The sequence below is a fragment of the Zonotrichia leucophrys genome, unplaced genomic scaffold (assembly GCF_028769735.1).
Source record: "Zonotrichia leucophrys gambelii isolate GWCS_2022_RI unplaced genomic scaffold, RI_Zleu_2.0 Scaffold_592_30830, whole genome shotgun sequence".
Classification (NCBI taxonomy): Eukaryota; Metazoa; Chordata; class Aves; order Passeriformes; family Passerellidae; genus Zonotrichia; species Zonotrichia leucophrys.
The window spans coordinates 2,011-16,361 of NW_026992797.1; the positions used below are offsets into that span (position 1 = coordinate 2,011).

At 43.2% G+C, this 14,351-nt stretch overlaps 2 protein-coding genes across 2 annotated transcripts; both read left to right on the forward strand.

Annotated features, from left to right (window-relative positions):
• Positions 1–206: 206 nt before the first annotated feature.
• DCAF11 (DDB1 and CUL4 associated factor 11) lies at positions 207–4,733 on the forward strand (the record flags this gene model as incomplete). The annotated part of the gene is made up of 4 exons (XM_064701410.1): positions 207–360; positions 1,974–2,120; positions 3,269–3,375; positions 4,592–4,733. Coding segments are annotated over 4 exons (531 nt in total), but the record flags the coding sequence as incomplete, so codon positions are not given.
• Positions 4,734–8,219: 3,486 nt separating this feature from the next.
• Positions 8,220–12,909, forward strand: LOC135441853 (uncharacterized). Its single transcript, XM_064701409.1, has 2 exons — positions 8,220–8,476; positions 11,528–12,909. Exons 1-2 carry the CDS (start codon positions 8,271–8,273, stop codon positions 12,810–12,812), a joined length of 1,491 nt encoding a protein of 496 aa, XP_064557479.1. The 5' UTR covers positions 8,220–8,270; the 3' UTR covers positions 12,813–12,909.
• Positions 12,910–14,351: the final 1,442 nt, after the last annotated feature.

Here is a 14,351-nt window from a genome sequence, read left to right on the forward strand (position 1 = left end):
ATACTGGTTTATACTGGGATTTCATCCATGAGACACCAAATGGAGGTGGAAAAAACTAGGAAAAAAATGGCAAAAATTGGTTAAAAAACGCCGAAAAATCGGCAAAAAATCGGCAAAAAACGCCGTAAATCGGCCAAAAAAGGCTCAAATCAAACCGGGTTTTTTCGTGCTGGTTTTTACTGGTTTTTACTGGTTTTTTGGCGCAGGGGGACGGGCGCTACGTGGTGTCCAACGCCAAGGACCAGTCGGCCAAGCTGTGGGACCTGCGCAGGCCCTCGGGCCCCGCGGCCGTGGCGGCCTCGCGCCGGGCGGTGGCGCGGCAGAGCTGGGATTACCGGTGGCAGAGGGCGCCCCGGGCCGGTCTGTACTGGTTTGGACTGGTTTGGACTGGGAGGGGGAAAAAACGGGGAAAAACGGGGAAAAACGGTGAAAAAACGGTGAAAATCGGTGGAAAAATGGGGAAAATACGATTAAAAATGGGGAAAAAAGGGTTAAAAATGGGGGAAATGGGGGAAATGGGAACTGGGGTTACTGGTTTGTACTGGGAGGGACTGGGAGGGGAAAATGGGGAAAAAATGGGGAAAAATGGTGAAAATTTGGGGAAAATCGGTGAAAAAATGGGGAAAATAGGATTAAAAATGGGGAAAATAGGGGGGAAATGGGGAGGAAAGGGTTAAAAATGGGGGAAATGGGAACTGGGGTTACTGGTTTGTACTGGGAGGGGAAAAAATGGGGAAAAACGGTGAAAATTTGGGGAAAATCGGTGAAAAAATGGGGAAAATATGAAGAAAAATGGGGAAGAAAGGGTTAAAAATGGGGGAAATGTGGGGAAGAAAGGGTTAAAAATGGGGGAAATGGGAACTGGGGTTACTGGTTTGTACTGGGAGGGACTGGGAGGGGAAAAATGGGGAAAAAACGGGGAAAAACGGTGAAAAAATGGTGAAAATCGGTGGAAAAATGGGGAAAATATGAATTAAAATGGGGAAGAAAGGGTTAAAGATGGGGGGGAAATGTGGACAAGAAAGGGTTAAAAATGGGATTAATTTTTTTGATTTTTGGGTCAATTTTGGGCCAATTTTTGTTGCATTTTCCCCATTTTTGGTCCAATTTTGGGGTCAATTTTGGGCCGAATTTTTCCCCATTTTTGTTCAAAATTTTTTTGAGTTTTTGGGTGAAATTTGCTCAATTTTGGAGCAACTTTTTGCTTCATTTTTGATCCATTTCGGATCAATTTTGGGTCAATTTTAGGCTGAATTTCCCCTTATTTTGGACCAATTTTGGACTAAATTTTTGGCTGCATTTTCCCCATTTTTGCTCCAATTTTGGGTCAGTTTTGGGTCCAATTTTCAGCTGAATTTTCCCCTATTTTGGGTCAGTTTTGGACCAATTTCAGGCTGAATTTTCAGGTTGAATTTCCCTCATTTTTGGACCAATTTGGACCCAAATTTCGGGTGAATTTTTGGGTGAATTCTACCTATTAAAAAAACCAATTTTTGGGTTCATTTTGGGGCTGATTTTGAGCAAATTTCGCTCATTTTTTGGGCGAATTTCGCTCAATTTTCGCCCAATTTTTTTCCACATTTTTCCCTTTTTTCCCACCAATTTTTGGGTCGAATTTTCTCCATTTTTAGTCCAATTTTTGGGCCAATTTTAGGTCATATTTTTGTCAATTTTAAGTCAATTTTAGTCCAATTTTTGGGTCAGTTTGGTGCCAATTTTGGGGTGATTTTTAGGTCAATTTTGATGCGTTTTTGTGCCAATTTTGGGACCAATTTCGGGTCAATTTTAGGCTCAATTTCACTCAATTTTGGACCAATTTTTGTGTCAATTTTTGGGTGAATTTCACTCAATTTTGGGGCTGATTTTGAGCCGATTTCGCTCATTTTTCGGGCGAATCTCGCTCAAATTTCGCCCGATTTTTTCCCAATTTTCGCTGAATTTTCCCCAAAATTTCTTTTCCCTTCTCCCTCCAGCCCGCCGGGCCACGCCCCTTCCGGGTGACGCGTCGCTGGTGACGTTCCGCGGCCACGCCGTCCTGCACACGCTGCTGCGCTGCCGCCTGGCGCCACCGGGGGGCGCCCCCGCGCTGGCGGCCGGCAGCGCCGACGGCACCGTGCTGGGTGAGCCCGGGGGTTACTGGTTTATACTGGGAGGGACTGGGAGGCGAAAAAACGGGGAAAAACGGTGAAAAAACGGTGAAAAACGGTGAAAAAACGGCGAAAAACGGTGAAAAAACGGCGAAAATAGGGTTAAAAATGGGGAAAATATGAAGAGAAATGGGGAAGATGTGGGAAGAGAGGGTTAAAAATGGGGGGAAAATGGTTAAAAATGGGGGAAATGGGAACTGCGGTTACTGGTTTGTTACTGGGAGGATCTGGGAGGGAAAAAATGGGGAAAAAAAACGGTGAAAAAACGGTGAAAATATGACGAGAAATGGGGAAGATGTGGGGGAGAAAGGGTTAAAAATGGGGAAAATGGGGGAAATGGGAACTGGGGTTACTGGTTTGGACTGGAGGACTGGGAGGAAAAAATGGGGAAAAACGGTGAAAAAACGGCGAAAAACGGTGGAAAAATGGCGAAAATATGAAGAGAAATGGGGAAGAGAGGGTTAAAAATGGGGAAAAATGGTTAAAAATGGGAAAATGGGAACTGGGGTTACTGGTTTGTACTGGGAGGGACTGGGAGGCGAAAAAACGGGGAAAAACGGTGAAAAAACGGCGAAAAACGGTGAAAAAATGGCGAAAATATGAAGAGAAATGGGGAAGATGTGGGGAATGTGGGGAAGAAAGGGTTAAAAATGGGGAAATGGGAACTGGGGTTACTGGTTTGTACTGGGAGGGACTGGGAGGGGAAAAATGGGGGAAAACGGTGAAAAAATGGGGAAAAACGGTGAAAAAATGGTGAAAATATGAAGAAAAATGGGAAGATGTGGGGGTGAAAGGGTTAAAAATGGGGGAAATGGGAACTGGGGTTACTGGTTTGTACTGGGAGGGACTGGGAGTGGAAAAATGGGGAAAAACGGTGAAAAAATGGTGAAAAAACGGTGAAAAAATGGGGAAAATAGGGTTAAAAATGGGGAAACAAAGGGTTAAAAATGGCGGAAATATGGCCAAGAAAGGGTTAAAAATGGGTTAAAAAAATGGGAAAAATGGGAACTGGGGTTACTGGTTTGTACTGGGAAGGACAAAACGTCGAAAAAACGGCGGGAAAAGGGTCAAAAACGGGGCGAAAAGGGTTAAAAACGGGTAAAATCCCTCTTTTTTTTCAGTCTATGACGTCATCACGGGGCGTGTCCTGCGGCGCCTGGCCAATCACGGCGCCTGCGTGCGTGACGTCAGCTGGAGCCCCGAGGGGGCGTGGCTCGCCAGCGCTTCGGTGGGCGGGGCTTAAATATGAATGGGAGGGGCTTATTTATGAAAAGGGGCGGGGTTTAAATGGAAAAGGGGTGGGATTTATTTTAAAAGAGGGTGGGGCTTAAATGGAAAAGGGGGGGGCTTAAATATGGAAAGGGGCGGGGTTTAAATGGGGTAATGGGCGGGGTTTAAATGGAAAATGGGCGGGGTTTAAATGGAAAAGGGGGGGGGTTTAAATGGGAAAAGGGGCGGGATTTATTTGGAAAAGGGGCGGGGTTTAAATGGAAAAGGGGCGGGGTTTAAATATGGAAAGGGGCGGGGTTTATATGGGAAAAGAGGCGGGGTTTAAATGGGAAAAGGGGCGGGGTTTAAATGGGGAGGGGGCGGGGTTTAAAGGGAAAAGAGGCGGGGTTTAAATGGGAAAGAGGCGGGGTTTAAATATGGAAAGGGGCGGGGTTTATATGGGAAAAGGGGTGGGGTTTAAATTGGAAAATGGGCGGGGTTTAAATTGAGAAGGGGCGGGTTTAAATTGAGAAGGGGCGGGGTTTAAAGGGAAAAGGGGCGGGGTTTAAATGGGAAAATGGGCGGGGATTAAATAGAGAAGGGGCGGGGTTTAAATGGAAAAGGGGCGGGGTTTAAATGGAGAAGGGGGGGGGCTTAAATATGGAAAGGGGCGGGGTTTAAATGGGAAAAGGGGCGGGGATTAAATGGAGAAGGGGCGGGGTTTATATGGGAAAAGAGGCGGGGTTTAAAGAGAAAAGGGGCGGGGTTTAAATGGAAAAGGGGCGAGGTTTAATTATGGAAAGGGGCGGGGTTTAAATGGAGAAGGGGCGGGGTTTAATTATGGAAAGGGCGGGGTTTAAATGGAGAAGGGGCGGGTTTAAATGGAAAAGAGGTGGGGTTTAAAGGGAAAAGGGGCGGGGCTTAAATATGGAAATGGGCGAGGTTTAAATGGGAAAATGGGTGGAGTTTAAAGGGAAAAGGGGCGGGTTTAAATGGGTAAATGGGTGGAGTTTAATGGGAAAAGAGGCGGGGTTTAAATAGAAAAGGGGCGTGACATAAAGTGATAAACGGGCGTGGTTTAATTGTGGAAAGGGGCGGGGTTTTAATGAAAAATGGGCGTGGTTTAAATTGAGAAAGGGGAGGGGTTAAAATAGCAAAAGGGGCAGGGTTTAAAGGTGAAAGGGGCGTGGTTTAAGGCCAAGTGGGCGTGTCCTGACTTGGCCCCGCCCCCTCAGTGGGACGGCACCGTCCGGCTCTGGGATTATCGCGGCGATGACGACGGCGATGACGTCATGGAGGAGGCGGGGCCTCGCCGGAAAGGGGCGGGGCCTCGGCGGAAAGGGGGCGGGGCTTGGTAATAAAGAACGCTCGCTGTGACCACGCCCATTTTTATTATTATTATTATTATTATTATTATTATTATTATTATTATTATTATTATTTTGGGGGCGGGGTTTCATATAAATTAGGGGCGTGGCTTTGAAGGAGGGGCGTGGTTTAAAAGGGAAAGGGGCGGGGTCTGGCCCAAAACCGACTCCAAAAACCCCAAATTCCGCCCCAAAAACCCCAAAATTCCACCCAAAAACCCCAAAAATTGGCTAAAAAACCCCAAAAAAATCCAAATATCAAATATGGTACCAAAGCCCCGCCCCCAACATGAAACCACGCCCCCAAGCCCAAGCCACGCCCCCTCCCCGTGTCCTTGCCCAGCGTCCTCTCCTCGAATTTTTAACCCCAAAAAAGCCCCAAAAAACCCCAAAATCGCCATAAAAATCCCCATTAAAAACCCCAAAAAAGCCCCATAAAAACCCCATTAAAAAAGCCCCAAAAAGCCCAAAAAACCCAAAAAAATCCACTAAAAGCCCCCAAAAAACCCCATTTAAAACCCAATAAAATCCCCAAAAAAACAGCAAAAAAACATCAAAATATCCCGAAAAGACCCCCATTAAAAACCCCGAAAAAACCTCATAAAAACCTTCCGAAAAAACCCAAAAAGTCCCATAGAAACCCCTTAAAAACCCCCCCCAAAAACCCCAATAAAAATCCCCAAAAAAACCCCATTAAAACCCCAAAAAATACCCCATAAAAACCCCATTAAAAACCCCAAAAACACCCCATTAAAAACCCCAAAAATGCCCCAAAAAATCCCCCAAAAAAACCCCCAAAAAACCCCAAAAAATCCCATTTAAAATCCCAAAAATATCCTATAAAACCCCCCAAAAAAACCCATTAAAAAACCCCATTAAAAAATCCCATTAAAAAATCCCATTAAAAACCCCATTAAAAAACCCCTTAAACAACCCAAAAAAACCCCATTAAAAACCCAAAAAAGCGCCAAAAAATCCCATAAAAACCCCATAAAAACCCCAAAAATGCCCCAAAAAACCCCATTAAAAAACCCCATTAAAAAAACCCCAAACCCCGCCCCAAAACTCCCATATATGGTCACAAACCCCGCCCCCTCAGCCGAAACCCCGCCCCCCACCTGTCCCCATCCATCCCAAGCCACGCCCCAAGCCACGCCCCCAATCCCAAGCCCCGCCCCCCCGTGCCCTTGCCGCGCGTCCTCCCTTTGATTTTCCCCCCCCTAAAACCCCAAAAAAAACCCAAAAAAGCCCCAAAAAACCCCAAAATTTCGGGGTTTTTTGGCCATGGGGCCGCTCCAGCTTTCGCAGAGGATTTTTGGGGCGGCCCCATAAAAAACCTCAAAAAAAAAACCCATTAAAAACCCCATAAACACACCAGAAAACCCCATTAAAAAACACGAAAAAAACCCAAAAAACCCCATTAAGAACCCCAAAAAACACCCCATAAAAACCCCATTAAAAACTCAAAAAAAACCACAATAAAATCCCATTAAAAAAACCTAAAATCACGCCATAAAAACCTAATTAAAAACCCCCAAAAAACCTCATTAAAAAACCCTAAAAAAACCCTTAAAAAACCCCACAAAAAACACCCCAAAAATCCCATAAAAAACCCATAAAACACCCCATAAAAACCCCATAAAAACCCCAAAAAAGCCCCAAAAATCCCCAAAAAAACCCCAAAAAACCCCTATTAAATCCCATTTAAAATCCCAAAAATATCCTATAAAATCCCCCAAAAAAACCCCATTAAAAAACCCAAAAAAACCCCAAAAAACCCCATTAAAACCCCAAAAATACTCCATAAAATCCCCCAAAAAACCTCATTAAAAAACCCTAAAAAACCCCTTAAACAACCCAAAAAAACCCAAAAAAACCCCAAAAAAACCCATTAAAAACCCTAAAAAATACCCCATAAAAACCCCATTAAAATCCCCATAAAAATCCCCAAAAAAACCCCAAAAAAAACCCCAAAAAAACCCCATTAAAAACCCCATAAAAACCCCCAAAAACCCCATAAAAACCCCATTAAAAAACCCCAAAAAAACTCCAAAAAAACCCCCCAAAAAATCCCATAAAAACCCCCCCAAAAATCCCATTATAACCCAAAAAAAAACCCCAAAAAACCCCATTAAAAACCCCCCAAAAACCCCATTAAAAACCCCAAAAATACCCCAAAAAACCCCCATTAAAAACCCCAAAAACACCCCAAAAAAACCCCATAAAAATACCCCAAAAAATTCCCATTAAAAAACCCCATTAAAAAAACCCCAAACCCCGCCCCTAAACACTAAACCCCGCCCAAACCCCGCCCCTACATAACAAATACGGAGCTAAGCCCCGCCCCCAAACACCGCCATAACCCCAAGCCCCGCCCCCCACCTGTCCCCATCCATCCCAAGCCACGCCCCCCAGCCCCAAGCCCCGCCCCCCCGTGCCCTTGCCGCGCGTCCTCCCCCCCCCAAAAAACCCCAAAAAAGCCCCAAAAAACCCCAAAATTTCGGGGTTTTTTGGCCATGGGGCCGCTCCAGGTTTTGGGGCGCGGCCTGGCCGTGGGGCAGAGGATTTTTGGGGCGGCCCCATAAAAAAACCTCAAAAAAAAAACCCATTAAAAACCACAAAAAACCCCGAAGAAACCCCATTAAAAAACCCAAAAAAAACCAAAAAACCCCATTAAAAACCCCAAAAACCCCATTAAAAACCCCATTAAAAAACCCCAAAAAAACCCATTAAAAACCCCATAAAAACCCCCAAAAAAACCCCAAAAAAACCCATTAAAACCCAAAAACCCCAATAAAATCCCCAAAAAAACCCCATTAAAAACCCCAAAAAACCCCAAAAAACCCCATAAAAACCCCATTAAAAACCCCATTAAAACCCCAAAAAATACCCCATAAAAACCCCATTAAAAACCCCAAAAATGCCCCAAAAAATCCCATTAAAATCCCCAAAAAATCCCATAAAAACCCCATTAAAAACCCCAAAAAAATCCCAAAAAACCCCATAAAAAACCCCAAAAAACCCCCATTAAAACCCCATTAAAAACCCCAAAAAAATCCCATAAAAACCCCATTAAAAACCCCAAAAAAATGCCATTAAAAACCCCCAAAAAACCCCATTAAAAACCCAAAAAACGCCCCCAAAAATAACCATAAAAACCTCACTAAAAACCCAAAAAAATACCCCATAAATACCCCATTAAAAACCCCAAAATGCCCCAAAAAAACCCCATTAAAAAACCCCAAAAACACCCAAAAAAAACTCCATAAAAATACCCTAAAAAATTCCCATTAAAAAACCCCATTAAAAAAACCCAAACCCCGCCCCCAAACACTAAACCCCGCCCACAAACTCCGCCCCTACATAACAAATACGGACCCAAACCCCGCCCCTCAGCCGAACCCCCGCCCCCCACCTGTCCCCATCCATCCCAAGCCCCGCCCCCCTTTTAAGCCCCGCCCCCCCGTGCCCTTGCCGCGCGTCCTCCCCCCCCCAAAAAACCCCAAAAAAGCCCCAAAACACCCCAAAATTTCGGGGTTTTTTGGCCATGGGGCCGCTCCAGCTTTCGCAGAGGATTTTTGGGGCGGTTTTGAGCGGGAGCTGCCGGGGGGCGGCCGCGGTTTTGGGGTGCCCGTGGTTCCCCCGAGCGCACGCGTTGGTTTTGGGCTCAATGGTGGCGATTTTGGGGCCGCTGCTGAGGGGAAGGGGGGACCCGCACAGCGTGCTGGCCTCGCCCCACAACCGCCTGGAGGCGTGAGTTTGGGGGGAAATGGGGTTTTTGGGGTTTTGGGGGGATTTGGGTTTTTTGGGGTTTTTTTGGGGTTTTTAAATGGGATTTTTAGGGGTTTTTTGGGGTTTTTAAATGGGTTTTTTGGGGTTTTTTGGGGTTTTTAAATGGGTTTTTTAGGGTTTTTTTGGGGTTTTTTAATGGGGTTTTTTGGGTGGGATTTGGGGTTTTTTAGGGGGAGATTTTGGGTTTTTTAATGGTTTTTTTAGGGGGTTTTTGGGTTTTTAAAATGGGTTTTTTAAGGGTTTTTTTTGGGGTTTTTAAATGGGTTTTTTGGGGTGGAATTTGGGGTTTTTAAATGGGTTTTTAATGGGTTTTTTGGGGTTTTTAAATGGGTTTTTTAGGGTTTTTTTAGGGGTTTTTAAATGGGTTTTTTAGGGGATTTTTGGGGTTTTTAAATGGGATTTTTTGGGGTTTTTTAATGGGATTTTAGGGTTTTTTTAATGGGATTTTTTGGGTTTTTTAATGGGTTTTTTTGGGTTTTTTAATGGGTTTTTTGGGGTGGGATTTGGGGTTTTTATGGGGTTTTTAATGGGGGTTTTTGGGTGGGATTTGGGGTTTTTAATGGGTTTTTAAATGGGTTTTTTTGGGTTTTTTTTATGGGATTTTTTTGGGTTTTTTGGGTTTTTTTAATGGGATTTTTTGGGGTTTTTTGGGTTTTTTAAATGGGATTTTTTGGGTTTTTTTAATGGGTTTTTTGGGGTTTTTTAATGGGTTTTTTGGGGTTTTTAAATGGGTTTTTTAGGGGTTTTTTGGGGTTTTTTAATGGGTTTTTTTGGGTGGGATTTGGGGTTTTTGGGGCGTTTTTGGGGCGGGGTTTGGGGGGTTTTGGGGTTTTTGTTTTTTTTGTGTTTTTTTGGGGGTTTTTTAAAGCTTTTTTTTGGGGGGTTGGGGTTTTTTGGAGGTTTTTTTTTTTTTGAGAATTTTGGATATTTTTATAGGGGCTTTTATAGGAAATTTTTTTTGTTTTTTTTTTTTGTTTTTATCGGCATTTTTTGGGGCGTTTTTTGGGGGGTTTTAATGGGGTTTTAATTGGGTTTTTTGGGGGTTTTAATGAGGGTTTTTTGATTTTTTTTTTGGGTTTTTTTGGGTCATTTTTGGGTCGTGATTTGTGGGATTTTTTGGGAGTTTTTTGGGCTTTTTTTGGATTTTTTTGGGGATTTTTCTGGGTTGTTTTGGGGGAGATTTTGGGGCGATTTTTGGGGGATTTTGGGGTTTTTTGGGGTTTTTTTTGGCGATTTTGGGGTCAGTTATGGGGCAGGAATGGGATCTATGGGGCTGAGATCAATATATTAATCAGGGATCAATATGTTAATCAGGGATCAATATCTATGGGTCAGGGATCAATATGTCAATCAGGGATCAATATGTTAATCAGGGATCAATATGTTAATCAGGGATCAATATCTATGGGTCAGGGATCAATATGCTAATCAGGAATCAATACCTGTGGGTCAGGGATCAATATCTATGGGTCAGGGATCAATATGTTAATCAGGGATCAATATGCTAATCCGGGATCAATATATGGGGCAGGGATCAATATGCTATGGGGCTGGGATCGATATTTGGGGCCGGGATCGATTAATCAATTCATTAATCCACCAATCAATCGATTGATCGATCAATCAGCGCGGGAATGGATTGATCGGTGATTGCCGATGAACGGATCAATAATCAATAAAGTGCGATGCATGAGTGATCAATGAGTGAGCAATAACCAATCAATACGTCAGGCAGCAAATTATTAATTACTAATCAATAAATAAATAACAATTAATGACCACTCAATAATCTATAACCAATCAATAATCAATCAATATGTCAGGCAGTAAATTATTAATTACTAATCAATAAGTAAATAATTAATGACGGCTCAATAATCTATAACCAATCAATAACCAATTAATAATCAATGATCAATGAATAGGCAATTAAAAGCCAAGAAATTGCCAATAATTAATTACCAATTAGCCAATAACCAATCAAAATCCAATAAGCGATTACCCACAAATCACTTATTGAGAAATAATCAATATTTAATTGCCAATGAATTATTAGTAATCAATAACCAATAACAAATCAAAACCCAATTATTTAATTGCCAATTAACGAGTAACCGACCAAAATCCAATCAATAACCAATAATCAATAAGCAATCAAAAACCAATTAATCTATTACCAATTAACGAATACCCAATGAAAATTAAATCAAGAACCAATAATTGATTACAAATAAATAACCAATTAAATATCCAATTTCATTATAATAACCAATAATAACCAATTAAAAATCCATAATTAAATAACCAATAAAAATAACCAATTAAATAATTAATATTTATATATTATATAAAATAATAAATTAAAAATCGATAATTAACACCAAATAACCAATAATAAATAATCAAGACTCCATAACCAATTAAAAACCAATTATTTACTTGCCGATCAATTAATAAACAATTAAAGACCAAGAAACAATTGCCAATAAACCAACATCTATTTAATAATCCATAATTAATAAGTCATTAATGATCAAATAATTAATATATATTCATCTAATATATAATAATATATTTAATATATTTAATATTTTTAATATATTTTAATTTTAATATATTTAAAATTATATTTATATTTTAATTTTAATATATTTAATATATCATTATATATTAATATATAAAATAATTAATATGTAATGATCTAATAATTAATATATATTGATCTAATATATAATAACAAAATATAAATATAATAATATAATTTTAAATATATTAAAATTAAAATATATTAAAAATATAATCAAATTTTAATTTTAATATATTTAGTAAATTATTATATATTAATATATATTTAATATATAATGATCTAATAATTAATATATATTAATAGATAAATAAAAATAAATAATCGATAATAGATAAATATTAATAAATAATCGATAATAGATAAATAATAACAAATAATCGATAATTAATGATTAATTAGCATTAATTAGCCCCTCCCCCCCGCAGCCGCCTGACTTCCTGCGCCCCGGCCTGGACCTGGCTCCTGATTGGCTCCCTCCTCGTCGCCTCCCACCCTTGGCTCCGCCCCCCCTGGAGCTCCGCCCTCCGCGCCCTGCTCCGATTGGCCGTCGGCCTCGGCCTATCGCGGGCCGGCCACGCCCTCGGCCACGCCCTGGAGGCGGCCACCGGAAGTTGCACCTCCCCCACCCCCTTGGGGACCCTGCTGGTGCCCCTGGGAGACCCCGCGGCCTGCAGGGGGGCGGGGCATCGCTGGGAGGGGTTTAGCCCCGCCCCCCAGGCGTTTGCATTGGTGCATTGCGGGCTGGGATTGGCCGAGGAGGCGGCGGCCATTGGCCGGAGGTTGTACGGCCTGGACAAGATGGCCGACCGAGGCAAGATGGCCGCCGGGCACAAGATGGCCGCCGGGTATAACGCGGAAGAGGAATCCAAGATGGCGCCCTGGTACAAAATGGCGGGCGAATCCAAGATGGCGGCCGGATACGAAACGGGGGAAGAATCCAAGATGGCGGCGGCGGCGGCGCGGTACAAGATGGAGGAACGATCCGGGTGGGCGTGGCCCCGCCCATCATGGCGGCCCCCGCCGCGGCCAATCGGCTTCGAGTGGGCGGGGCCTCCTCGGTACGGCTGGGGCGGCCCGCTTGGGCGGCCATCTTGGGGCGGCGGCGGCCATTTTGAATCGGGCGGCCATTTTGAACCAAGGCACGGCGGCCATTTTGAAACCGGCGGCCATTTTGAAGGCAGGAGCGGCGGCCATTTTGATTCCGGCGGCCGTTTCGAATCCAGACACGGCGGCCATTTTGAATCAAGACACGGCGGCCATTTTGAATCCAGACACGGCGGCCATTTTGACAGCGGCCATTTTGAATCCGGCCACCATTTTGAACCCAGCCGCCATTTTGACCCTTCCGGCCGCCATTTTGAACCCGCCCGCCATTTTGACCCCCACAGCCGCCCTTCCCTCCCACCCCCACCCCACTTTCAAGGCCGCCATCTTGCCGGCGGCCATTTTGACGGCCATTTTGACAGCTCCGCCGGCGGCCATTTTGAACCCGGCCCTTCCGAGGCCCCGCCCACCGCGCTGTCCGTGCTGTACCTATTGGCCGTGGCCCTGCTGGTCACGTGGCACCTGCTGCTGGTGGTGACGCTGACCTATCGGCACACGTGGGCCCGAAACGCCGCCGGCGCCGCCCTGGGCTGGGCCGCCTGGGCCCTCACCTACCGGGGGTGGTACCGGTGGGCGTGGTCACCCGGCCCGCCGGGGTGGGGCTAAACGGGGAGGGGGCGTGGCCAAAATGGGAAAAAACCCGGTGAAAATCGGTTAAAATTGAGGGAAATTAGGGAAAAAAGGCGAAACAAGATGGCGGAGTTTTGGCGGGAAATTGAGGAGAAGGGGCGGGGTTTATGGGGTGGGGAAAATGAGAAAAATTGGGAGAAAATTGGGGAAAATTTGAATATTTTATATTAAAAAATTTGGGTTTTATGGGGAAATGGGGGCGTGGTTTAAGGGAAAGTGGGCGTGGTTTAGTTGAGAGTGGGTGTGGTTTAAGGGGAAGGGGGCGGGGTTAATGGGGAGGGGGAAATGAGGAAAATTGGGAGAAAATTCGGGAAAATTTGAATATTTTATATTAAAAAATACGGATTTTATGGGGAAATGGGGGCGTGGTTTAATTGAGAGTGGGTGTGGCTTAAAGGGAAAGGGGTGGGGCTTAATGGGGTGGGGGAAATGAGGAAAATTAGGAGAAAATTTGGGAAAATTTGAATATTTTATATTAAAAAATTGGGGTTTTAAGTGGAAATGGGGGCGTGGTTTAAAGGAAAGGGGGCGTGGTTTAAAGGAAAGTGGGCGGGGTTTAAGGGGAAGGAGGCGGGGTTAAAGGGGATGAGAGAAATTGGGGGAAAATGGGAAGAAATTGAGAAAAATTGGGAAAAAATTAAATTATTTAAAATTAAAAATTGGTTTTATTGGGAAAGGGGGCGTGGTTTAAAAGAAAAGAGGCGTGGTTTAATGGGGAGTGGGCGGGGCTTAAAGGGGTTGGGCTGATTGGGGAAAATTGGGTTTAAAATGGGAATTTTTGGGGTAAAAAATGGGAATTTTTGGGGTAAAAATTGGGAATTTTTGGATTGAGGGGGCGGGGAAAAAAGGAAAAGGGGCGTGGCTTATTGGGGAAAAGGGGCGTGGCCTCCATTTGGCTCCGCCCCCACAAAAATTTGGGATTTTTTTGATGAATTTTTGGGTTTTTTCCACACGGGGGCGCCCCAAGAGCGAATTTTGAGGAAAATTCGGCAAATTTGGGGTTAAAAAAAGGGGGAGGGGCCAAATATGCAAATGAGGGGAGCGTGGGAAAATCAGATTTGGGGGGAGAAACGGCAAATTTGGATTTTTGGGCTAAAATTTGGAGGTTTTTTACCCAAAATTTGGATTTTTTTGGACTTAAAAAAGAAGAATTTCGGACTGAAAATTGAGAATTTTTATGAAAGAAAAAAATGAAGATTTTTGGGCTCAAAAAATGAAATTTTTGGATCGAAAATTGGGATTTTTGTTGAACTAAAAATGAAGATTTTTGGATCGAAAATTGGGATTTTTGTTGAACTAAAAATGAAGATTTTTGGACCCAAAATTGGGATTTTTGTCGAACTAAAAATGAAGATTTTTCGGATTTAAAATTGATTTTTTTAACCCAAATTTGGGGTTTTTTTTACTCCCGAAATTTGGAATTTGTCAACCTAAAAATGTAAATTTTTCGACTCAAAATTCAGATTTTTTTATGAAATAAAAATAAAATTTTTTTGACCCAAAATTTGAATTTTT

Excerpts from the sequence above, each read along its gene's own strand:
- LOC135441853 (XM_064701409.1), top strand. The coding sequence starts at position 8,271 with ATGGGGCCGCTCCAGCTTTCGCAGAGGATTTTTGGGGCGGTTTTGAGC. Across the intron at positions 8,477-11,527 it reads CCCCACAACCGCCTGGAGGC|CCGCCTGACTTCCTGCGCCC; the intron begins GTGAGTTTGGGG and ends TCCCCCCCGCAG.